Source organism: Bombina bombina, chromosome 1 (assembly GCF_027579735.1).
Source record: "Bombina bombina isolate aBomBom1 chromosome 1, aBomBom1.pri, whole genome shotgun sequence".
NCBI lineage: Eukaryota > Metazoa > Chordata > Amphibia > Anura > Bombinatoridae > Bombina > Bombina bombina.
Window position 1 is genome coordinate 389,997,262 of NC_069499.1, and position 25,505 is coordinate 390,022,766.

At 41.7% G+C, this 25,505-nt stretch overlaps 1 protein-coding gene across 4 annotated transcripts in view; it reads right to left on the minus strand.

Moving 5' to 3' along the window:
- ORC4 (origin recognition complex subunit 4) overlaps positions 1 to 25,505 on the minus strand; it is a 348,821-nt gene that overhangs the window by 135,999 nt on the left and 187,317 nt on the right. For all 4 annotated transcript variants that reach the window (XM_053698281.1, XM_053698278.1, XM_053698279.1 and 1 more), the window contains one exon: positions 21,592 to 21,743. In XM_053698281.1, coding sequence (XP_053554256.1) covers positions 21,592 to 21,743 — 152 coding nt within the window. The remainder of the gene's footprint in view (positions 1 to 21,591; positions 21,744 to 25,505) is intronic.

Below are 25,505 nucleotides of genomic sequence, written 5' to 3' on the forward strand. Positions count from 1 at the left end.
TTTCCTCCAGTAATATCAGAAATTATCTCCTTCAGTCCAGACCCAAATAGGGTCTGCCCTTTGAAGGGGATCTTGAGAAGTTTAGACTTTGAAGTGACATCAGCTGACCAGGATTTAAGCCACAGCGCCCTACGTGCCTGAATGGCAAAACCTGAATTTTTAGCCGTTAGCTTGGTTATATGAAAAACGGCGTCAGAAATAAATGAATTGGCTAACTTAAGAGTTTTAAGCCTGTCAAGGATATCATCCAACGGGGTCTCTACCTGTAAAGCCTCCTCCAGAGACTCGAACCAGAAAGCCGCTGCAGCAGTGACTGGGGCAATGCATGCAAGAGGCTGGAGAATAAAACCTTATTGTAGAAAGATTCTCTTAAGGAAACCCTCTAATTTCTTATCCATAGGATCTAGGAAAGCACAACGGTCCTCGACAGGAATAGTTGTACGCTTAGCTAGGGTAGAGACTGCTCCCTCCACTTTAGGGACCGTCTGCCACAAGTCCCGTGTAGCGGCATCTATAGGAAACATTTTCTTAAAAGTAGGAGGGGGAGAGAACTGCACACCTGGTCTATCCCATTCCTTCGTAATAATTTCTGAAAACCTCTTAGGGATTGGAAAAACATCAGTGTAAACAGGCACTGCAAAGTATTTGTCCATTTTACACAATTTCTCTGGGACTACAATGGTGTCACAGTCATCCAGAGTCGCTAAAACCTCCCTGAGCAACACGCAGAGGTGTTCAAGCTTAAATTTAAATGCTGTCATTTCAGAGTCAGACTGAAGTAACGCCTTCCCTGAATCAGAAATGTCACCCACAGATAGAAGCTCTCCTGCTTCGGCTTCTGTACATTGTGAGGGTACATCAGACATAGCTACTAAAGCGTCAGAAAGCTCTGTATTTGTTCTAGCCCCAGAGCTGTCTCGCTTTCCTTGTAACCCTGGCAGTTGGAACAATACCTCTGTGAGGGTATGATTCATAACTGCCTGCCATGTCTTGTAAAGTAAACGCATTGGACGCGCTAGATGTACTTGGCGTGACTTGAGCGGGAGTTATAGGTTCTGACACGTGGGGAGAGCTAGATGGCATAACCTCCCTTTTGTCAGTCTCAGAAACCTCAGGTGATAAATCTTTAAAACTTATAGAAAGGTCAGAGCATTTGGTACACATTCTAAGACAGGGTTCCACAATGGCTTCTAAACATAATGAACAAGGAGTTTCCTCTATGTCAGACATGTTTAACAGACTAGTAATGAGACCAGCAAGCTTGGAAAACACTTTAATAAATGTGAAAAAAGCAATAATAAAAAACGGTACTGTGCCTTTAAGAGAAAAAAACTACCACATAAACTGCAAAACAGTGAAAAAAAGTAGTAAACTCTACGACATTTATACAGAGTGTATACAGGACTAAAACAGCATTGCACCCACTTGCAAATGGATGATTAACCTCTCAGGCCCAAAAACGAATTAGAAAAACATTAAACCTGTTAACAGTCAAACACACTGCCACAGCTCTGCTGTGGCTCCTACCTGCCCTTAAAAACGATTTTTGCAGGAACAAAACCCTCTATAGAGGTCCTATAAGCCAGGGGACTCCTTCAGGGAAGCTGGATGTCTCAGACTGAAAACGAAAATAGGCCCCTCCCACCATGCACTCAAAGTGAGAGGGCTTTAAAAAACTACTCCTAGGAGTAATCTAACAAGCCATGTGGAAACTAGGCCCCAAATAAAGATTTATCACCCTCAGAGAAAAAACGTTTTTATTTTTATAAATCATGCAAACGTTTTTACACTAAGTAATATAAGAATTAATATGAATATTATCCCTTTTTGCAAGCATGATCCCAGTTGTTGTTAAATCACTGTATCAGGCTTACCTTAAATATACCAGGCACTGTCAGCATTTTCTAGACCTTATCATCTCTCTAGAAAAAAATATACTGAACATACCTCAAAACAGGCAATCTGCAGACCGTCCCCCCAACTGAAGTTTTCTTTCCATACTCTTCAGTTATGTGTGAGAACAGCAATGGACCTTAGTTACAAACCGCTAAGATTATCAAAACCTCCAGGCAGAATTCTTCTTCCAATATCTGCCTGAGAGTAAAACAGTACAACGCCGGTACCGTTTAAAAATAACAAACTTTTGATTGAAGGTAAAAACTACACTAAGTCACCACATCTCTCTATACTTCCTTTCTTGTTGAGAGCTGCAAGAGAATGACTGGGGGTGGCAGTTAGGGGAGGAGCTATATAGACAGCTCTGCTGGGGGTGTCCTCTTGCAGCTTCCTGTTGGGAAGGAGAATATCCCACAAATAATGGATGAACCCGTGGACTGGATACACCTTTACAAGAGAAAACCAAAAAAACAAACCCTGAGAATTCGATTTTTATTTGACTGATAAATTACGCAATATTGCTCTTGATAAGCATTCAGTGTAAGAACCACAACACTATTTTTTTGTCCTTTTTTGTTTAATTAGAGTGTGCACCATACAGGAATATGGTAGAATTACTTTGACTATGGTAAGCAATGATACTTGAGTAGTTTTGGCATTGGCAGAATTTTGGTCTCAAATTTTAGTATCTTATTGCTCAAACATTTTATATGTATATACACACACACACACACACTATATATATATATATATATATATATATATATATATATATATATATATATATATATATATATATATATATATATATATATATATATATATATACACACACACACACACATATACATACATACATACAGTTGTGTGCAAAAGAAAGTACACCCTCTTTGAATTCTATGGTTTTAAGTATCAGGACATAATAAAAATCATCTGGTCCTTAGCAGGTCTTAAAATTAGGTAAATACAAACTCAGATGAACAGCAACACATGACCTATTATACTGCGTCATGATTTATTTAAAGAAGGCATGTGTGAAAAACAAAGAAAAAATATAGAAAAAGAAAAAAAGCAACAGGGTATCAGGAAAGATGTTTTTGTGGGGGATATGGGTTTCCTACACAGTAACTTTTATAGAAGTCTTCATTAGTGAGCGTACAGTGTTCCACAGGTGAGGCAAAACTTTAAGTGATGGTAAATTCTCCCCTTTAAAAATCATATCCGGAATGTTATTGATATTTTAGATGGAGTTTCGTTCATCAGTTGTAATGAAGATGCGCTATAACGTGCTTTTTAATATATATATGAAAATCAAATACCCTGCGCTACGCTGCCCACTTCAAAATATTTCTGTGAGCGAACGGTTTGAATTGTTCCTCAATCAGTGCTATAGCTACAACAAAAGTGCCATATGGGGAGAACGCTGATTGGACAACAATTGAAACGGTTAGCTCACAGAAAAATTGACTTTTCTAAAATATCTAACACTCCGGAACAGATTATAAAAAGGGGAGAGTTAACCCATCACTTTAGTATTTATGTGTATACATTACTATACATTTTAATTATTACATGGGAAATTATAATGAATTACACCAAAATACTTTTGATATGCTCTTTTTAAATCTACTACAGAACTGATTATGTTATGAAATAAAATGTATACATTCTAAGACAAGACACAAACTAATTTGTAAACAACCATATGTGTATAAATTAAACACAAATCCTATTGCAAGATTAACCCTTTAAGGACACAGCTTTCAGTTTGCTCAATTGTTTTATGACGGAAAAATTCCGTCATATGTCCTTAAGAGGTTAAAAAGATGTCTACTTACAGAGACACTGTGCTAAAATTATATATACATACACTCTATATGTGGGGGGGGGGGGGGGCAAGAGCAGCAACTAAACCTTTTGAAATTCGTATTTATTTTTTAAATCATATTTCTTTTATTGAGGTTTTTGTAAATACATCATGCAATATAGTTTTCAAACATAGTAACAGAAAAAAGAAAAAAAAAAGAACTAGTTAGATATATTGAAACCTCATATTTCCTCTAGCAAATGATCTCCCTGCCTCTAAGCGGGTCACTTTTGGACCTAATCAATATTTTAATGTCCAGAAAGGAAGATTAGCGGTTGACATGGCCACTCATGGGCCATAGTAGTACATATATTAATATTACAGAGCAACTAATATTTTATTACTTTTCTCGCTTACATAAAACAAAAAGTTCAATTTGGCAATAGCATATATATTCATTGGTATAAGTAAATAGAAGACTTTATATTGATATAGTAATATAGGAACTTAGCGGGACTGATATACGAAAATACATTATATAACATTATATAACCCTAGAACCTTGTTTGTGCTGATAAAAAGAACTTATCAAGAATCACAAAATATGAAAAATATTATAATATAATGTGCACATTTTAAGAGAAGTAGCAAATATTGTTAAACCACGCACGAAACACCACCACAAATACGAATTATATAGAGACTATTAAAGGGACTAAGGTATATGTGGTATAATTAAGAAACAATTCTTATAGAGGCAGGTATGACATATTATATATTAGTGCTTTAGTATCTGATAGCATTTATGGGCAGCAACAAGGTATATGGAAACAATAATCCTATAGTTCAGAGCTTTCCAAACTTTTCATGTTGGCGACACACTTTTTAAACCTACATCATTTCGTGACACAGTAATTCAGTCGTACTAGCAAACAGGAGGTTAAACTAACTTGATTTAAGAGATACGGACACATACATAAATTATATAATAACGTAATGTATTTACAAGTAACAGTATGTATGTGCAAGAATTAAAAAAAAACTTTAATATCACCAATAACTACTTACTATTTTAAAAGGATGTATGAGGTTAATGGGATGAACACAGTTTCTGAATATTTGGTGTAATATTAGGTAAAGACACTCGCACTTCATCATCAAGTATTTTTAAGCTTCCACTTCCTATCCATATATCAAGAGCAGGAGCAGCAATGCACTACTGGGAGCTAGCTGTAACCCCCCCCCCCCCAAAAAAAAACACTGACTTCTGACTTCAGCTCAGCATTTAAGATGCTGTCCTTAGAGCTATGCGAGTTGCACTGACTACTGCCCATGCTGCAAACACACTGCTATTCCATTCACTGACTACTCATGCATTCACAAGCCGATTGAGAAGACTACACGTGCAGTCAGGAGCCAATGTGCCGCCAAAGCCTCCAATGGGAATAGTTTCAGTTCCCACTGAGCTGCGCCAATAGGTTAAGATGAACTGTGACCCACTAGGTATCAATCATGAGTCAACCATGTGATATGCATAGCAAGCAGGTAGAAAGTTGGAAACCAAAAAAAAGTATAAAAAAAATTTGTGCTGAAGCAGGGACACACCTACACACTGCTGCCGACACAGTAATGTGTCACAACACACAGTTTGGAAAGCACTGCTATAGTTTGTCATATAGGAGAGTGAAAATGTAGTTCTAACAAATCGTGAAGGATTTATTATTGTAGCTTATACTTATAATACAAATGTTGAAGCAGTATACAATAAAAAAGAAATAAAAAATGGGTCTAAACATGGAGGAGGAAATATGTATGTGTAACGGGGATCTATAAATCTTTCCAAACAGGTAAGAGCAACTGAAGTCTGTACCAATATACTAAGTCTGGATAAATTATTCAAACGCTAAAGAGCAGTTCTAGTAAGGGCACTGCCATAAAAAACAGCATTTAAGCTTTGTATAACACCATTTAACAAATAGCAATATAGTAAACTTCTCTTACTTGCAAATAGTTCAGCAACATTAATCCACTTTTAGTATGTTGGAATATAAAACACACAAACATGTAACAATCCTAGAAAGTAAGCTCGTAAATAACACTACACACAGCTTCAATACCATGTACAATATCTTCATAAAGTGCTGTGTAAGCAAACCATGTAATAGGTGGTATATGAACCCTTAAATGTCCTGTATGACCGAGTCTGTAGGGAAATCATTGGGCGAAAAAATAAATAATAAAATAGATCGCAGAGTGGGACAGCTTCTGCCAAAGTCAATGTTTCAACCTAGCCCACTCTAGACTTAATTATAGCACAATGTCGAATGAGCTTCTGACCCTGCACAGAAAAGAAGGAATATAGACTATTTAGAAGGATGTCCATCTTAGATGACCATATGTCCACACAGTCAGAACAGGACCTGAAAAGACCTGCTTCCCTCCACTTCAAAGAAGCTTGTGAACCCATATTCAGGTTGTAGCTCAGCCCCTAAACACCTCCCAGGAGATCGGCCGCATCAGTCCAGAAGTCACTCTGTTTGCTAGCGATGATCATCACAGGTTCTGAAGAGCCGTTTCTGCAATGGTAGGGTTCAATGTTTCTATAGGCTTGTCATAGGATCGCTTGCAGAGATCTGACCTCTCTATCACACTGATCATGCCACCATTTTCTTCATTGTACTGAGGTCCCGCCAATAGCTTGAGCTGTTCAAAACCTCTGTCCATTCTATGTTCAAAGTCGGCGAGTAAAGTTAGTATTCTCTTATTGAGTTCCTCCTCCATGTTCAATTAGGTAGATGAAAGGCTTCAATTAGTAAATTGCACAAGTATTGTGCTGAAACCTCTCGGCACAGGGGGGGATGTTGAAGGCCTACGCACTTGTGTGCTGCTGAAAGTCTCAACGGTCCGGATTGTGTAGCGAGAAGTTTCCTTATAAAAAAACAGAATTTATGTTTACCTGATAAATTACTTTCTCCAACGGTGTGTCCGGTCCACGGCGTCATCCTTACTTGTGGGATATTCTCTTCCCCAACAGGAAATGGCAAAGAGCCCAGCAAAGCTGGTCACATGATCCCTCCTAGGCTCCGCCTACCCCAGTCATTCGACCGACGTTAAGGAGGAATATTTGCATAGGAGAAACCATATGGTACCGTGGTGACTGCAGTTAAAGAAAATAAATTATCAGACCTGATTAAAAAAACCAGGGCGGGCCGTGGACCGGACACACCGTTGGAGAAAGTAATTTATCAGGTAAACATAAATTCTGTTTTCTCCAACATAGGTGTGTCCGGTCCACGGCGTCATCCTTACTTGTGGGAACCAATACCAAAGCTTTAGGACACGGATGAAGGGAGGGAGCAAATCAGGTCACCTAAATGGAAGGCACCACGGCTTGCAAAACCTTTCTCCCAAAAACAGAATTTATGTTTACCTGATAAATTACTTTCTCCAACGGTGTGTCCGGTCCACGGCGTCATCCTTACTTGTGGGATATTCTCTTCCCCAACAGGAAATGGCAAAGAGCCCAGCAAAGCTGGTCACATGATCCCTCCTAGGCTCCGCCTACCCCAGTCATTCGACCGACGTTAAGGAGGAATATTTGCATAGGAGAAACCATATGTTACCGTGGTGACTGTAGTTAAAGAAAATAAATTATCAGACCTGATTAAAAAAACCAGGGCGGGCCGTGGACCGGACACACCGTTGGAGAAAGTAATTTATCAGGTAAACATAAATTCTGTTTTCTCCAACATAGGTGTGTCCGGTCCACGGCGTCATCCTTACTTGTGGGAACCAATACCAAAGCTTTAGGACACGGATGAAGGGAGGGAGCAAATCAGGTCACCTAAATGGAAGGCACCACGGCTTGCAAAACCTTTCTCCCAAAAATAGCCTCAGAAGAAGCAAAAGTATCAAATTTGTAAAATTTAGTAAAAGTGTGCAGTGAAGACCAAGTCGCTGCCTAACATATCTGATCAACAGAAGCCTCGTTCTTGAAGGCCCATGTGGAAGCCACAGCCCTAGTGGAGTGAGCTGTGATTCTTTCAGGAGGCTGCCGTCCGGCAGTCTCATAAGCCAATCGGATAATGCTTTTAATCCAGAAGGAGAGAGAGGTAGAATTTGCTTTTTAACCTCTCCGTTTACCAGAATAAACAACAAACAAAGACGAAGTTTGTCTGAAATCCTTAGTAGCTGCTAAGTAAAATTTGAGAGCACGAACTACATCCAAGTTGTGCAACAAACGTTCCATCTTTGAAACTGGATTAGGACACAAAGAAGGCACAACTATCTCCTGGTTAATGTTTTTGTTAGAAACAACTTTTGGAAGAAAACCAGGTTTAGTACGCAAAACCACCTTATCTGCATGGAACCCCAGATAAGGAGAAGAACACTGCAGAGCAGATAATTCTGAAACTCTTCTAGCAGAAGAAATTGCAACCAAAAACAAAACTTTCCAAGATAATAACTTAATATCAACGGAATGTAAGGGTTCAAACGGAACCCCCTGAAGAACTGAAAGAACTAGGTTGAGACTCCAAGGAGGAGTCAAAGGTTTGTAAACAGGCTTGATTCTAACCAGAGCCTGAACAAAGGCTAGAACATCTGGCACAGCTGCCAGCTTTTTGTGAAGTAACACAGACAAGGCAGAAATCTGTCCCATCAAGGAACTTGCAGATAATCCTTTTTCCAATCCTTCTCGAAGGAAGGATAGACTCTTAGGAATCTTAACCTTGTCCCAAGGGAATCCTGTAGATTCACACCAACAGATATATTTTTCCCAAAATATGTGGTAAATTTTTCTGGTTACAGGCTTTCAGGCCTGAACAAGAGTATCAATACCAGAATCTGAGAACCCTCGCTTTGATAAGATCAAGCGTTCAATCTCCAAGCAGTCAGCTGGAGTGGGTCGAACGGACCTAGAACAAGAAGGTCTCGTCTCAAAGGTAGCTTCCATGGTGGAGCCGATGACATATTCACCAGATCTGCATACCAAGTCCTGCGTGGCCACGCAGGAGCTATCAAGATCACCGACGCCCTCTCCTTTGATCCTGGCTACCAGCCTGGGGATGAGAGGAAACGGCGGGAACACATAAGCTAGTTCGAAGGTCCAAGGTGCTACTAGTGCATCCACTAGAGCCGCCTTGGGATCCCTGGATCTGGACCCGTAGTAAGGAACTCTGAAGTTCTGACGAGAGGCCATCAGATCCACGTCTGGAATGCCCCACGGTTGAGTGACTTGGGCAAAGATTTCCGGATGGAGTTCCCACTCCCCCGGATGCAATGTCTGACGACTCAGAAAAACCGCTTCCCAACTTTCCACTCTTGGGATGTGGATAGCAGACAGGTGGCAGGAGTGAGACTCCGCCCATAGAATGATTTTGGTCACTTCTTCCATCGCTAGGGAACTCCTTGTTCCCCCCTGATGGTTGATGTACGCAACAGTTGTCATGTCGTCTTGATCGAAACCGTATGAACTTGGCCCTCGCTAGCTGAGGCCAAGCTTTGAGAGCATTGAATATCGCTCTCAGTTCCAGAATATTTATCGGTAGAAGAGATTCTACCCGAGACCAAAGACCCTGAGCTTTCAGGGATCCCCAGACCGCGCCCCAGCCCATCAGACTGGCGTCGGTCGTGACAATGACCCACTCTGGTCTGCGGAAGGTCATCCCTTGTGACAGGTTGTCCAGGGACAGCCACCAACGGAGTGAGTCTCTGGTCTTCTGATTTACTTGTATCTTCGGAGACAAGTCTGAATAGTCCCCATTCCACTGACTGAGCATGAACAGTTGTAATGGTCTTAGATGAATGCGCACAAAAGGAACTATGTCCATTGCCGCTACCATCAAACCTATCACTTCCATGCACTGCGCTATGGAAGGAAGAGGAACGGAATGAAGTATCCGACAAGAGTCTAGAAGTTTTGTTTTTCTGGCTTCTGTCAGAAAAATCCTCATTTCTAAGGAGTCTATTATAGTTCCCAAGAAGGGAACCCTTGTTGACGGAGATAGAGAACTCTTTTCCACGTTCACTTACCATCCGTGAGATCTGAGAAAGGCCAGGACAATGTCCGTGTGAGCCTTTGCTTGAAGAAGGGACGACGCTCGAATCAGAATGTCGTCCAAGTAAGGTACTACAGCAATGCCCCTTGGTCTTAGCACCGCCAGAAGGGACCCTAGTACCTATGAGAAAATCCTAGGAGCAGTGGCTAATCCGAAAGAAAACGCCACGAACTGGAAATGCTTGTCCAGGAATGCAAACCTTAGGAACCGATGATGTTCCTTGTGGATAGGAATATGTAGATACGCATCCTTTAAATCCACCGTGGTCATGAATTGACCGTCCTGGAAGGAAGGAATTGTTCGAATGGTTTCCATCTTGAACGATGGAACCTTGAGAAACTTGTTCAAGATCTTGAGATCTAAGATTGGTCTGAACGTTCCCTCTTTTTTGGGAACTATGAACAGATTGGAGTAGAACCCCATCCCTTGTTCTCCTAATGGAACAGGATGAATCACTCCCGTTTTTAGCAGGTCTTCTACACAATGTAAGAATGCCTGTCTTTTTATGTGGTCTGAAGACAACTGAGACCTGTGGAACCTCCCCCTTGGAGGAAGCCCCTTGAACTCCAGAGAATAATCTTGGGAGACTATTTCTAGCGCCCAAGGATCCAGAACATCTCTTGCCCAAGCCTGAGCGAAGAGAGAGAGTCTGCCCCCCACCAGATCCGGTCCCGGATCGGGGGCCCGCATTTCATGCTGTCTTGGTAGCAGTGGCAGGTTTCCTGGCCTGCTTTCCTTTGTTCCAGCCTTGCATAGGTCTCCAGGCTGGATTGGCTTGAGAAGTATTACCTTCCTGCTTAGAGGACGTAGCCCTTGGGGCTAGTCCGTTTCTGCGAAAGGGACGAAACTTAGGTTTATTTTTGGTCTTGAAAAGACCTATCCTGAGGAAGGGCGTGGCCCTTGCCCCCAGTGATATCAGAGATAATCTCTTTCAAGTCAGGGCCAAACAGTGTTTTCCCCTTGAAAGGAATGTCAAGCAATTTGTTCATGGAAGACGCATCCGCTGACCAAGATTTTAACCAAAGCGCTCTGCGCCACAATAGCAAACCCAGAATTTTTCGCCGCTAACCTAGCCAATTGCAAGGTGGCGTCTAGGGTGAAAGAATTAGCCAATTTAAGAGCACGAATTCTGTCCATAATCTCCTCATAAGAAGAAGAATTACTAATAATCGCCTTTTCTAGCTCATCAAACCAGAAACACGCGGCTGTAGTGACAGGGACAATGCATGCAATTGGTTGTAGAAGGTAACCTTGCTGAACGAACATCTTTTTTAGCAAACCTTCTAATTTTTTATCCATAGGATCTTGAAAAGCACAACTATCTTCTATGGGTATAGTGGCGCGCTTGTGTAGAGTAGAAACCGCCCCCTCGACCTTGGGGACTGTCTGCCATAAGTCCTTTCTGGGGTCGACTATAGGAAAACAATTTTTTAAATATGGGGGGAGGTACTAAAGGTATACCGGGCCTGTCCCATTCTTTATTAACAATGTACGCCACCCGCTTGGATATAGGAAAAGCTTCGGGGGGCCCCGGGGCCTCTAAGAACTTTTCCATTTTACATAGTGGTTCTGGAATGACCAGATAATCACAATCATCCAAATTGGATAACACCTCCTTTAAGCAGAGCGCGGAGATGTTCCAACTTAAATTTAAAAGTAATCACATCAGGTTCAGCTTGTTGAGAAATTTTTCCTGAATCTGAAATTTCTCCCTCAGACAAAACCTCCCTGGCCCCCTCAGACTGGTGTAGGGGCCCTTCAGAAACCATATCATCAGCGTTCTCATGCTCTACAGAATTTTCTAAAACAGAGCAGTCGCGCTTTCGCTGATAAGTGGGCATATTGGCTAAAATGTTTTTGATAGAATTATCCATTACAGCCGTTAAATGTTGCATAGTAAGGAGTATTGGCGCACTAGATGTACTAGGGGCCTCCTGTATGGGCAAGACTGGTGTAGACGAAGGAGGGGATGATGCAGTACCATGCTTACTCCCCTCACTTGAGGAATCATCTTGGGCATCATTTTTACTAAATTTTTTATGACATAAAATACATATAGTTAAACGAGAAGGAACCTTGGTTTCCCCACAGTCAGAACACAATCTATCTGGTAGTTCAGACATGTTAAACAGGCATAAACTTGATAACAAAGCACAAAAAACGTTTTAAAATAAAACCGTTACTGTCACTTTAAATTTTAAACTAAACACACTTTATTACTGCAATTGCGAAAAAGTATGAAGGAATTGTTCAAAATTCACCAAAATTTCACCACAGTATCTTAAAGCCTTAAAAGTATTGCACACCAAATTTTGAAGCTTTAACCCTTAAAATAACGGAACCGGAGCCGTTTTTATATTTAACCCCTTTACAGTCCCTGGAATCTGCTTTGCTGAGACCCAACCAAGCCCAAAGGGGAATACGATACCAAATGATGCCTTCAGAAAGACTTTTCTATGTATCAGAGCTCCACACACATGCAGCTGCATGCCATGCTGTTCTCAAAAACAAGTGCGCCATACCGGCGCGAAAATGAGGCTCTGACAATGATTAGGGAAAGTCCCTAAAGAATAAGGTGTCTAAAACAGTGCCTGCCGATATAATCTTATCAAAATACCCAGATTAAATGATTCCTCAAGGCTAAATATGTGTTAATAATGAATCGATTTAGCCCAGAAAAAGTCTACAGTCTTAATAAGCCCTTGTGAAGCCCTTATTTACTATCTTAATAAACATGGCTTACCGGATCCCATAGGGAAAATGACAGCTTCCAGCATTACATCGTCTTGTTAGAATGTGTCATACCTCAAGCAGTAAGAGACTGCACACTGTTCCCCCAACTGAAGTTAATTGCTCTCAACAGTCCTGTGTGGAACAGCCATGGATTTTAGTTACGGTGCTAAAATCATTTTCCTCATACAAACAGAAATCTTCATCTCTTTTCTGTTTCTGAGTAAATAGTACATACCAGCACTATTTTAAAATAACAAACTCTTGATTGAATAATAAAAACTACAGTTAAACACTAAAAAACTCTAAGCCATCTCCGTGGAGATGTTGCCTGTACAACGGCAAAGAGAATGACTGGGGTAGGCGGAGCCTAGGAGGGATCATGTGACCAGCTTTGCTGGGCTCTTTGCCATTTCCTGTTGGGGAAGAGAATATCCCACAAGTAAGGATGACGCCGTGGACCGGACACACCTATGTTGGAGAAAATAGCCTCAGAAGAAGCAAAAGTATCAAACTTGTAAAATTTGGTAAAAGTGTGCAGTGAAGACCAAGTCGCTGCCCTACATATCTGATCAACAGAAGCCTCGTTCTTGAAGGCCCATGTGGAAGCCACAGCCCTAGTGGAATGAGCCGTGATTCTTTCGGGAGGCTGCCGTCCGGCAGTCTCGTAAGCCAATCTGATGATGCTTTTAATCCAAAAAGAGAGAGAGGTAGAAGTTGCTTTTTGACCTCTCCTTTTACCGGAATAAACAACAAACAAGGAAGATGTTTGTCTAAAATCCTTTGTAGCATCTAAATAGAATTTTAGAGCGCGAACAACATCCAAATTGTGCAACAAACGTTCCTTCTTTGAAACTGGTTTCGGACACAGAGAAGGTACGATAATCTCCTGGTTAATGTTTTTGTTAGAAACAACTTTTGGAAGAAAACCAGGTTTAGTACGTAAAACCACCTTATCTGCATGGAACACCAGATAAGGAGGAGAACACTGCAGAGCAGATAATTCTGAAACTCTTCTAGCAGAAGAAATTGCAACTAAAAACAAAACTTTCCAAGATAATAACTTAATATCAACGGAATGTAAGGGTTCAAACGGAACCCCCTGAAGAACTGAAAGAACTAAGTTGAGACTCCAAGGAGGAGTCAAAGGTTTGTAAACAGGCTTAATTCTAACCAGAGCCTGAACAAAGGCTTGAACATCTGGCACAGCTGCCAGCTTTTTGTGAAGTAACACAGACAAGGCAGAAATCTGTCCCTTCAGGGAACTAGCAGATAATCCTTTTTCCAATCCTTCTTGAAGGAAGGATAGAATCTTAGGAATCTTAACCTTGTCCCAAGGGAATCCTTTAGATTCACACCAACAGATATATTTTTTCCAAATTTTGTGGTAAATCTTTCTAGTTACAGGCTTTCTGGCCTGAACAAGAGTATCGATAACAGAATCTGAGAACCCTCGCTTCGATAAGATCAAGCGTTCAATCTCCAAGCAGTCAGCTGGAGTGAAACCAGATTCGGATGTTCGAACGGACCCTGAACAAGAAGGTCTCGTCTCAAAGGTAGCTTCCAAGGTGGAGCCGATGACATATTCACCAGATCTGCATACCAAGTCCTGCGTGGCCACGCAGGAGCTATCAAGATCACCGACGCCCTCTCCTGATTGATCCTGGCTACCAGCCTGGGGATGAGAGGAAACGGCGGGAACACATAAGCTAGTTTGAAGGTCCAAGGTGCTACTAGTGCATCCACTAGAGCCGCCTTGGGATCCCTGGATCTGGACCCGTAGCAAGGAACTTTGAAGTTCTGACGAGAGGCCATCAGATCCATGTCTGGAATGCCCCACAGCTGAGTGACTTGGGCAAAGATTTCCGGATGGAGTTCCCACTCCCCCGGATGCAATGTCTGACGACTCAGAAAATCCGCTTCCCAATTTTCCACTCCTGGGATGTGGATAGCAGACAGGTGGCAGGAGTGAGACTCCGCCCATAGAATGATTTTGGTCACTTCTTCCATCGCTAGGGAACTCCTTGTTCCCCCCTGATGGTTGATGTACGCAACAGTTGTCATGTTGTCTGATTGAAACCGTATGAACTTGGCCCTCGCTAGCTGAGGCCAAGCCTTGAGAGCATTGAATATCGCTCTCAGTTCCAGAATATTTATCGGTAGAAGAGATTCTTCCCGAGACCAAAGACCCTGAGCTTTCAGGGATCCCCAGACCGCGCCCCAGCCCATCAGACTGGCGTCGGTCGTGACGATGACCCACTCCGGTCTGCGGAATGTCATCCCTTGTGACAGGTTGTCCAGGGACAGCCACCAACGGAGTGAGTCTCTGGTCCTCTGATTTACTTGTATCTTCGGAGACAAGTCTGTATAGTCCCCTTCCACTGACTGAGCATGCACAGTTGTAATGGTCTTAGATGAATGCGCGCAAAAGGAACTATGTCCATTGCCGCTACCATCAAACCGATCACTTCCATGCACTGCGCTATGGAAGGAAGAGGAACGGAATGAAGTATCCGACAAGAGTCTAGAAGTTTTGTTTTTCTGGCCTCTGTCAGAAAAATCCTCATTTCTAAGGAGTCTATTATTGTTCCCAAGAAGGGAACCCTTGTTGACGGAGATAGAGAACTCTTTTCCACGTTCACTTTCCATCCGTGAGATCTGAGAAAGGCCAGGACAATGTCCGTGTGAGCCTTTGCTTGAGGAAGGGACGACGCTTGAATCAGAATGTCGTCCAAGTAAGGTACTACAGCAATGCCCCTTGGTCTTAGCACAGCTAGAAGGGACCCTAGTACCTTTGTGAAAATCCTTGGAGCAGTGGCTAATCCGAAAGGAAGCGCCACGAACTGGTAATGCTTGTCCAGGAATGCGAACCTTAGGAACCGATGATGTTCCTTGTGGATAGGAATATGTAGATACGCATCCTTTAAATCCACTGTGGTCATGAATTGACCTTCCTGGATGGAAGGAAGAATAGTTCGAATGGTTTCCATCTTGAACGATGGAACCTTGAGAAACTTGTTTAAGATCTTGAGATCTAAGATTGGTCTGAACGTTCCCTCTTTTTTGGGAACTATGAACAGATTGGAGTAGAACCCCATCCCTTGTTCTCTTAATGGAACAGGATGAATCACTCCCATTTTTAACAGGTCTTCTACACAATGTAAGAATGCCTGTCTTTTTATGTGGTCTGAAGACAACTGAGACCTGTGGAACCTCCCCCTTGGGGGAAGCCCCTTGAATTCCAGAAGATAACCTTGGGAGACTATTTCTAGCGCCCAAGGATCCAGAACATCTCTTGCCCAGGCCTGAGCGAAGAGGGAGAGTCTGCCCCCCACCAGATCCGGTCCCGGATCGGGGGCCAACATTTCATGCTGTCTTGGTAGCAGTGGCAGGTTTCTTGGCCTGCTTTCCCTTGTTCCAGCCTTGCATTGGTCTCCAAGCTGGCTTGGCTTGAGAAGTATTACCCTCTTGCTTAGAGGACGTAGCACTTTGGGCTGGTCCATTTCTACGAAAGGGACGAAAATTAGGTTTATTTTTTGCCTTGAAAGGCCGATCCTGAGGAAGGGCGTGGCCCTTACCCCCAGTGATATCAGAGATAATCTCTTTCAAGTCAGGGCCAAACAGCGTTTTCCCCTTGAAAGGAATGTTAAGTAGCTTGTTCTTGGAAGACGCATCAGCTGACCAAGATTTCAACCAAAGCGCTCTGCGCGCCACAATAGCAAACCCAGAATTCTTAGCCGCTAACCTAGCCAATTGCAAAGTGGCGTCTAGGGTGAAAGAATTAGCCAATTTGAGAGCATTGATTCTGTCCATAATCTCCTCATAAGGAGGAGAATCACTATCGACCGCCTTTATCAGCTCATCGAACCAGAAACATGCGGCTGTAGCTACAGGGACAATGCATGAAATTGGTTGTAGAAGGTAACCCTGCTGAACAAACATCTTTTTAAGTAAACCTTCTAATTTTTTATCCATAGGATCTTTGAAAGCACAACTATCCTCTATGGGTATAGTGGTGCGTTTATTTAAAGTGGAAACCGCTCCCTCGACCTTGGGGACTGTCTGCCATAAGTCCTTTCTGGGGTCGACCATAGGAAACAATTTTTTAAATATGGGGGGAGGGACGAAAGGAATACCGGGCCTTTCCCATTCTTTATTAACAATGTCCGCCACCCGCTTGGGTATAGGAAAAGCTTCTGGGAGCCCCGGGACCTCTAGGAACTTGTCCATTTTACATAGTTTCTCTGGGATGACCAACTTGTCACAATCATCCAGAGTGGATAATACCTCCTTAAGCAGAATGCGGAGATGTTCCAACTTAAATTTAAACGTAATCACATCAGGTTCAGCTTGTTGAGAAATGTTCCCTGAATCAGTAATTTCTCCCTCAGACAAAACCTCCCTGGCCCCATCAGACTGGGTTAGGGGCCCTTCAGAACCATTATTATCAGCGTCGTCATGCTCTTCAGTATCTAAAACAGAGCAGTCGCGCTTACGCTGATAAGTGTTCATTTTGGCTAAAATGTTTTTGACAGAATTATCCATTACAGCCGTTAATTGTTGCATAGTAAGGAGTATTGGCGCGCTAGATGTACTAGGGGCCTCCTGAGTGGGCAAGACTCGTGTAGACGAAGGAGGGAATGATGCAGTACCATGCTTACTCCCCTCACTTGAGGAATCATCTTGGGCATCATTGTCATTGTCACATAAATCACATTTATTTAAATGAATGGGAATTCTGGCTTCCCCACATTCAGAACACAGTCTATCTGGTAGTTCAGACATGTTAAACAGGCATAAACTTGATAACAAAGTACAAAAAACGTTTTAAAATAAAACCGTTACTGTCACTTTAAATTTTAAACTGAACACACTTTATTACTGCAATTGCGAAAAAACATGAAGGAATTGTTCAAAATTCACCAAATTTTCACCACAGTGTCTTAAAGCCTTAAAAGTATTGCACACCAAATTTGGAAGCTTTAACCCTTAAAATAACGGAACCGGAGCCGTTTTTAACTTTAACCCCTTTACAGTCCCTGGTATCTGCTTTGCTGAGACCCAACCAAGCCCAAAGGGGAATACGATACCAAATGACGCCTTCAGAAAGTCTTTTCTAAGTATCAGAGCTCCTCTCACATGCGACTGCATGTCATGCCTCTCAAAAACAAGTGCGCAACACCGGCGCGAAAATGAGGCTCTGCCTATGATTTGGGAAAGCCCCTAAAGAATAAGGTGTCTAAAACAGTGCCTGCCGATATTATTATATCGAAATACCCAGAATAAATGATTCCACAAGGCTAAATATGTGTTAATAATGAATCGATTTAGCCCAGAAAGAGTCTACAGTCTTAATAAGCCCTTGTGAAGCCCTTATTTACGATCTTAATAAACATGGCTTACCGGATCCCATAGGGAAAATGACAGCTTCCAGCATTACATCGTCTTGTTAGAATGTGTCATACCTCAAGCAGCAAGAGACTGCTCACTGTTCCCCCAACTGAAGTTAATTGCTCTCAACAGTCCTGTGTGGAACAGCCATGGATTTTAGTGACGGTTGCTAAAATCATTTTCCTCATACAAACAGAAATCTTCATCTCTTTTCTGTTTCTGAGTAAATAGTACATACCAGCACTATTTCAAAATAACAAACTCTTGATTGAATAATAAAAACTACAGTTAAACACTAAAAAACTCTAAGCCATCTCCGTGGAGATGTTGCCTGTACAACGGCAAAGAGAATGACTGGGGTAGGCGGAGCCTAGGAGGGATCATGTGACCAGCTTTGCTGGGCTCTTTGCCATTTCCTGTTGGGGAAGAGAATATCCCACAAGTAAGGATGACGCCGTGGACCGGACACACCTATGTTGGAGAAATAGATTGTGTGATTCAGCAAGTGCTAAAGAATTGTTCTAAGCAGCTTTTATCGGCATAACTTGCTGTAGTTAGCTGTAAATTGGCGATTTTACAGGCTTTGCTTTTCTCCGCTCTCAATTTTGCTGCCGAACATGGCTGCTGCCCTGACACGACCCGAAATTCTTATTTTAAAAGGCCTGTGGCTCAACAAGCATTTTTCCCAAACTGAAGTGAATTTTAAGGCAGCCACTAACGATTATTTTCATAATCAATTAATCAGCTGATTATTTTTCGATTAATCGACTAATTTTTTCCTGTATTTAAAATTCAATCCACATACTGAGTGTTACAAATATAAAACTTCAGACTAAAACGTTACATTAACACAACTGTTTGTCCAATTTTTAAGCAGCAGAACACATTTCTTTCATGTAATTGGCAAGAGTCCATGAGCTAGTGACGTATGGGATATGCAATCCTACCAGGAGGGGCAAAGTTTCCCAAACCTCAAAATGCCTATAAATACACCCCTCACCACACCCACAATTCAATTAATATCCTTAAATCCCAATGTTCGACACTCTCTGACGTGGTGGCTAAATCACCAGCGTTTAGTTCAAGGGGCATCTTTTGTTCGGCCAACCTGGACTGTGATCACAACAGATGCGAGGCTTTCAGGTTGGGGAGCTGTCTGGGGATCTCTGACAGCACAAGGAGTTTGGAAATCTCAAGAGGTGAGATTACCAATCAATATTTTAGAACTCCGTGCAATTCTCAGAGCTCTTCAGTTTTGGCCTCTGTTGAAGAGACAGACAATATCACAATGGTGGCATATGTCAATCATCAGGGTGGGACACACAGTCCCATAGCTATGAAAGAAGTATCTCGGATACTTGTTTGGGCGGAATCCAGCTCTTGTCTAATTTCTGCGGTTCATATCCCAGGTGTAGACAATTGGGAGGCGGATTATCTCAGCCGTCAGACTTTACATCCAGGGGAGTGGTCTCTCCATCCGGATGTGTTTTCTCAGATTGTTCAGATGTGGGGTCTTCCAGAGATAGATCTCATGGCCTCTCATCTAAACAAGAAACTTCCCAGATACCTGTCCAGGTCCAGGGATTCTCAGGCGGAAGCAGTGGATGCGCTGACACTTCCTTGGTGTTATCAACCTGCTTATATCTTCCCGCCTCTAGTTCTTCCGAGAGTGATCTCCAAGATCATCATGGAACAATTGTTTGTGTTGCTGGTGGCTCCAGCTTGGCCCCACAGGTTTTGGTATGCGGATCTTGTTCGGATGTCCAGTTGCCAGCCTTGGCCACTTCCGTTAAGGCCGGACCTACTGTCTCAAGGTCCGTTTTTCCATCAGGATCTCAAATCATTAAAATTTGAAGGTATGGAAATTGAACGCTTAGTATTAAGTCATAGAGGTTTCTCTGACTCAGTAATTAATACTATGTTACAAGCTAGTAAATCTGTCTCTAGGAAGATTTATTATCGAGTTTGGAAGATTTACATTTCATAGTGTTGTTCTCATAAATTCTCTAGGCATTCTTTTAGAATTCCTAGAATTTTACAGTTTCTCCAGGATGGTTTGGATAGGGGTTTGTCTGCAAGTTCCTTGAAGGGACAAATCTCTGCTCTTTCAGTTTTATTTCACAGAAAGATTGCTAAACTTCCTGATATTCACTGTTTTGTACAGGCTTTAGTTCGTATTAAGCCCGTCATTAAATTTCTCCTCCTTGGAGTCTTAATTTGGTTTTGAAGGCGTTACAGGCTCCTCCGTTTGAGACTTTGCATTCTTTGTACATTAAACTACTTTCTTGGAAAGTGTTGTTCCTTTTGGCCATCTCTTCTGCTAGAAGAGTGTCTGAGCTATCTGCTCTTTCTTGTGAATCTCCTTTTCTGATTTTCATCAGGATAAGGCGGTTTTGCGGACTTCATTTGAATTTTTACCTAAGGTTGTGAATTCTAACATTAGTAGAGAAATTGTTGTCCCTTCCTTGTGTCCTAATCCTAAGAATCATTTGGAAAGACCTTACATTCTTTGGATGTGGTAAGAGCTTTGAAATACTATGTTGAAGCTACTAAAGATTTCAGGAAGACTTCTAGTCTATTTGTTATATTTTCTGGTCCTAGGAAAGGTCAGAAGGCCTCTGCTATTTCCTTGGCATCTTGGTTAAAGCTTTTGATTCATCAAGCTTATTTGGAGTTGGGTCAAGCCCCGCCTCAGAGAATTACAGCTCAATCAACTAGATCAGTCTTTTAAGAATGAAGCTTCAGTTGATCAGATTTGCAAAGCAGCGACTTGGTCCTCTTTGCATACATTTACTAAATTCTACCGTTTTGATGTATTTGTTTCTTCTGAAGCAGTTTTTGGTAGAAAAGTTCTTCAGGCAGCTGTTTCAGTTTTATTCTTCTGCTGCTATTTTAAGTTGTTCTTTTCTTCGTAAGAATAACTTATATTTGGGTTGTGGATTATTTTTTTCAGCATTTGGCTGTTTATTTTTTATCCCTCCCTCTCTAGTGACTCTTGCGTGGAGTTCCACATCTTGGGTATTTGATATCCCATACGTCACTAGCTCATGGACTCTTGCCAATTACATGAAAGAAAACATAATTTATGTAAGAACTTACCTGATAAATTCATAACTTTCATATTGGCAAGAGTCCAAACGCTGAGGACTATATATCAATGACAGGACAAAGCCTTACACATTTATCTATACAGTACATATAATCAGCAATAGCAAGTGATCTGCTAATAATTGTGCAAACAGATAATAGTGCACATCAATTTAAAAACCTCCTATCAATCTAGGGCTAAGCGTAAATAACAAGCTTGGCACTATATCATGTAAAACATAGTCCCAAATCACCTGATTAAATATAACCAATTCAAATGATGACTCCTATTATTCCTGGGTTGCACATCACCTAGGAGTAGTTGTAAACTTAAAAAGAAACTTGTACTGTCCTAAAAAAGTGAAAAAGTAAATGTCTGTAGACGTCCTTTAGGCTAAAGCAGCTCTAGAAGTAATGTAACATTTTTAAGACTCGTAGGAGGCACAGTGATATCAGGGCCCTGGTGAGTGTGTGTATACTTTTAAAAGATAACTTGTGTCTAAGCTTCATAGAAATTGGTCAATCTTTGCTATAACACACATATAACAAATATATATCATACAGAATCATCTAACCAAAGTCTTCTTTGAGACAAAAGAAAAAACACAACAAACTACTTACTAGTCGACATGTTAGTCCTATTACCGCAACAGGAGTCTGTGCTGACTGTGCAATATCAAATAGATTATATAGCAGAGTCTGGTTCTTGTGATGGGCAAAAAGATCAAACTCATCTAATATAAATAGTACTGGACAGCTACATGTGCGGTCACCTGGAAAAAAAAGCAAGTGAATATAAAATGTTATATGAAATACAAATTTCAAATGTAGATTACAGACTGCTAATATTAAGACATGAAAGTGGCTAATACACCTTTCACAATTTGAACAGTGTGTAAAATTAAGTAGCCGCTTTAACTGTTAAAAGTTTAAAAATTAAAGGGAAAGTCTAGTCAAAATTTCATGATTCAGGTAGAGCATGTAATTTTAAGCAACTTTCTAATTTACTCCTATTATCAATTTGTCTTCATTCTCTCTGTATCTTTATTTGAAAAGGCAAGAATGTAAGCTTAGGAACCAGCCAATTTTCGGTTCAGCACCTGGATAGTGCTTGCTTATTGGTGTCTAAATGTAGCCACCTATCAGCAAGCACTACCCAGGTTCTTAACCAAAAATGGGCCAGCTCCTAAGCTTTCATTATTGCCTTTTCAAATAAAAATACCAAGAGAATGAAGAAAAATTGATAATAGGAGTAAATTAGAAAGTTGCTTAAAATTGCATGCTCTATCTGAATCATGAAAATTTAAATTTTGACTAGACTATTCCTTTAAGCAATTTTACAGTTAGAAGAAAACGTTTAAAAACAAAAAACAAACAAACCTCAAAGGCTCTAAAGTCACCTGTAAACTCTTTAGAACAGAGTACCTCTCTTGCATTAATGTGTTTAGTTTTTCTGATGTATCAGTGTCATTATGTACCTATGTAACACACATAAAAGGTGGGGGAAAAACAGAAAAAACTAAATTAGGTGATAGGATATCTTTCCGTAAAAAAGTGCTAAAAGTGTTTGTGCTAAAATGAAATAGTTTTTACTTAAAAATAATTAATTACTATGTGATAAATCGATAGTGTGTGTGAATAAAAGAGTGTATACTATGGTTTAAACTCGTGTTATTTTAATAGACTAAAAAACATAATTTATGCTTACCTGATAAATTTATTTCTCTTGTAGTGTATCCAGTCCACGGATCATCCATTACTTATGGGATATTAACTCCTCCCCAACAGGAAGTGCAAGAGGATTCACCCAGCAGAGCTGCTATATAGCTCCTCCCCTAACTGCCATTACCAGTCATTCGACCGAAAACATGCAGAGAAAGGAAAACCATAGGGTGCAGTGGTGACTGTAGTTTAATGGAAAAATTACCTGCCTTAAAGTGACAGGGCGGGCCGTGGACTGGATACACTACAAGAGAAATACATTTATCAGGTAAGCATAAATTATGTTTTCTCTTGTTAAGTGTATCCAGTCCACGGATCATCCATTACTTATGGGATACCAATACCAAAGCTAAAGTACACGGATGACGGGAGGGACAGGCAGGCTCTTTATACGGAAGGAACCACTGCCTGAAGAACCTTTCTCCCAAAAACAGCCTCCGAAGAAGCAAAAGTGTCAAATTTGTAAAATTTTGAAAAAGTATGAAGAGAAGACCAAGTTGCAGCCTTGCAAATCTGTTCAACAGAAGCCTCATTCTTAAAGGTCCAAGTGGAAGCCACAGCTCTAGTAGAATGTGCTGTAATTCTTTCAGGAGGCTGCTGTCCAGCAGTCTCATAGGCTAACCGTATTATGCTACGAAGCCAAAAGGAGAGAGAGGTAGCCGAAGCTTTTTGACCTCTCCTCTGACCAGAATAAACGACAAACAGGGAAGATGTTTGTCGAAAATCCTTAGTTGCCTGTAGATAAAATTTCAGGGCACGGACTACATCTAGATTGTGTAGCAGACGTTCCTTTTTCGAAGAAGGATTAGGACACAAAGATGGAACCACAATCTCTTGATTGATATTCCTGTTAGTGACCACCTTAGGTAGGAACCCAGGTTTAGTACGCAGAACTACCTTGTCTGAATGAAAAATCAGATAAGGAGAATCACAATGTAAGGCAGATAACTCAGAGACTCTTCGAGCCGAGGAAATCGCCATTAAAAACAGAACTTTCCAAGATAACAACTTGATATCAATGGAATGAAGGGGTTCAAACGGAACCCCCTGTAAAACATTAAGAACCAAGTTCAAACTCCATGGTGGAGCAACAGTTTTAAACACAGGCTTGATCCTAGCTAAAGCCTGACAAAAAGCTTGAACGTCCGGAACTTCTGACAGACGTTTGTGTAAAAGAATGGACAGAGCTGAAATCTGTCCCTTTAAGGAACTAGCGGATAAACCCTTTTCTAAACCTTCTTGTAGAAAAGACAATATCCTCGGAATCCTAACCTTACTCCATGAGTAACTCTTGGATTCGCACCAATATAAGTATTTGCGCCATATCTTATGGTAAATCTTTCTGGTAACAGGCTTCCTAGCCTGTATTAAGGTATCAATAACTGACTCAGAAAAACCACGTTTTGATAAAATCAAGCGTTCAATTTCCAAGCAGTCAGCTTCAGAGAAATTAGATTTTGATGTTTGAAGGGACCCTGGATCAGAAGGTCCTGTTTCAGAGGTAGCGACAAAGGTGGACAGGATGACATGTCCACTAGATCTGCATACCAAGTCCTGCGTGGCCATGCAGGCGCTATTAGAATCACTGATGCTCTCTCCTGTTTGATTCTGGCAATCAATCGAGGAAGCATCGGGAAGGGTGGAAACACATAAGCCATCCCGAAGGTCCAAGGTGCTGTCAAAGCATCTATCAGAACCGCTCCCGGATCCCTGGATCTGGACCCGTAACGAGGAAGCTTGGCGTTCTGTCGAGACGCCATGAGATCTATCTCTGGTTTGCCCCAACGTCGAAGTATTTGGGCAAAGACCTCCGGATGAAGTTCCCACTCCCCCGGATGAAAAGTCTGACGACTTAAGAAATCCGCCTCCCAGTTCTCCACTCCCGGGATGTGGATTGCTGACAGGTGGCAAGAGTGAGACTCTGCCCAGCGAATTATCTTTGATACTTCCATCATTGCTAGGGAGCTTCTTGTCCCTCCCTGATGGTTGATGTAAGCTACAGTCGTGATGTTGTCCGACTGAAACCTGATGAACCCCCGAGTTGTTAACTGGGGCCAAGCCAGAAGGGCATTGAGAACTGCTCTCAATTCCAGAATGTTTATTGGTAGGAGACTCTCCTCCTGATTCCATTGTCCCTGAGCCTTCAGAGAATTCCAGACAGCGCCCCAACCTAGTAGGCTGGCGTCTGTTGTTACAATTGTCCAGTCCGGCCTGCTGAATGGCATCCCCCTGGACAGATGTGGCCGAGAAAGCCACCATAGAAGAGAATTTCTGGTCTCTTGATCCAGATTCAGAGTAGGGGACAAGTCTGAGTAATCCCCATTCCACTGACTTAGCATGCACAATTGCAGCGGTCTGAGATGTAGGCGTGCAAAGGGTACTATGTCCATTGCCGCTACCATTAAGCCGATCACCTCCATGCATTGAGCTACTGACGGGTGTTGAATGGAATGAAGGACACGGCATGCATTTTGAAGCTTTGTTAACCTGTCTTCTGTCAGGTAAATCTTCATTTCTACAGAATCTATAAGAGTCCCCAAGAAGGGAACTCTTGTGAGTGGAAAGAGAGAACTCTTCTTTTCGTTCACCTTCCATCCATGCGACCTTAGAAATGCCAGTACTAACTCTGTATGAGACTTGGCAGTTTGAAAGCTTGAAGCTTGTATCAGAATGTCGTCTAGGTACGGAGCTACCGCAATTCCTCGCGGTCTTAGTACCGCCAGAAGAGCACCCAGAACCTTTGTGAAGATTCTCGGAGCCGTAGCCAATCCGAATGGAAGAGCTACAAACTGGTAATGCCCGTCTAGAAAGGC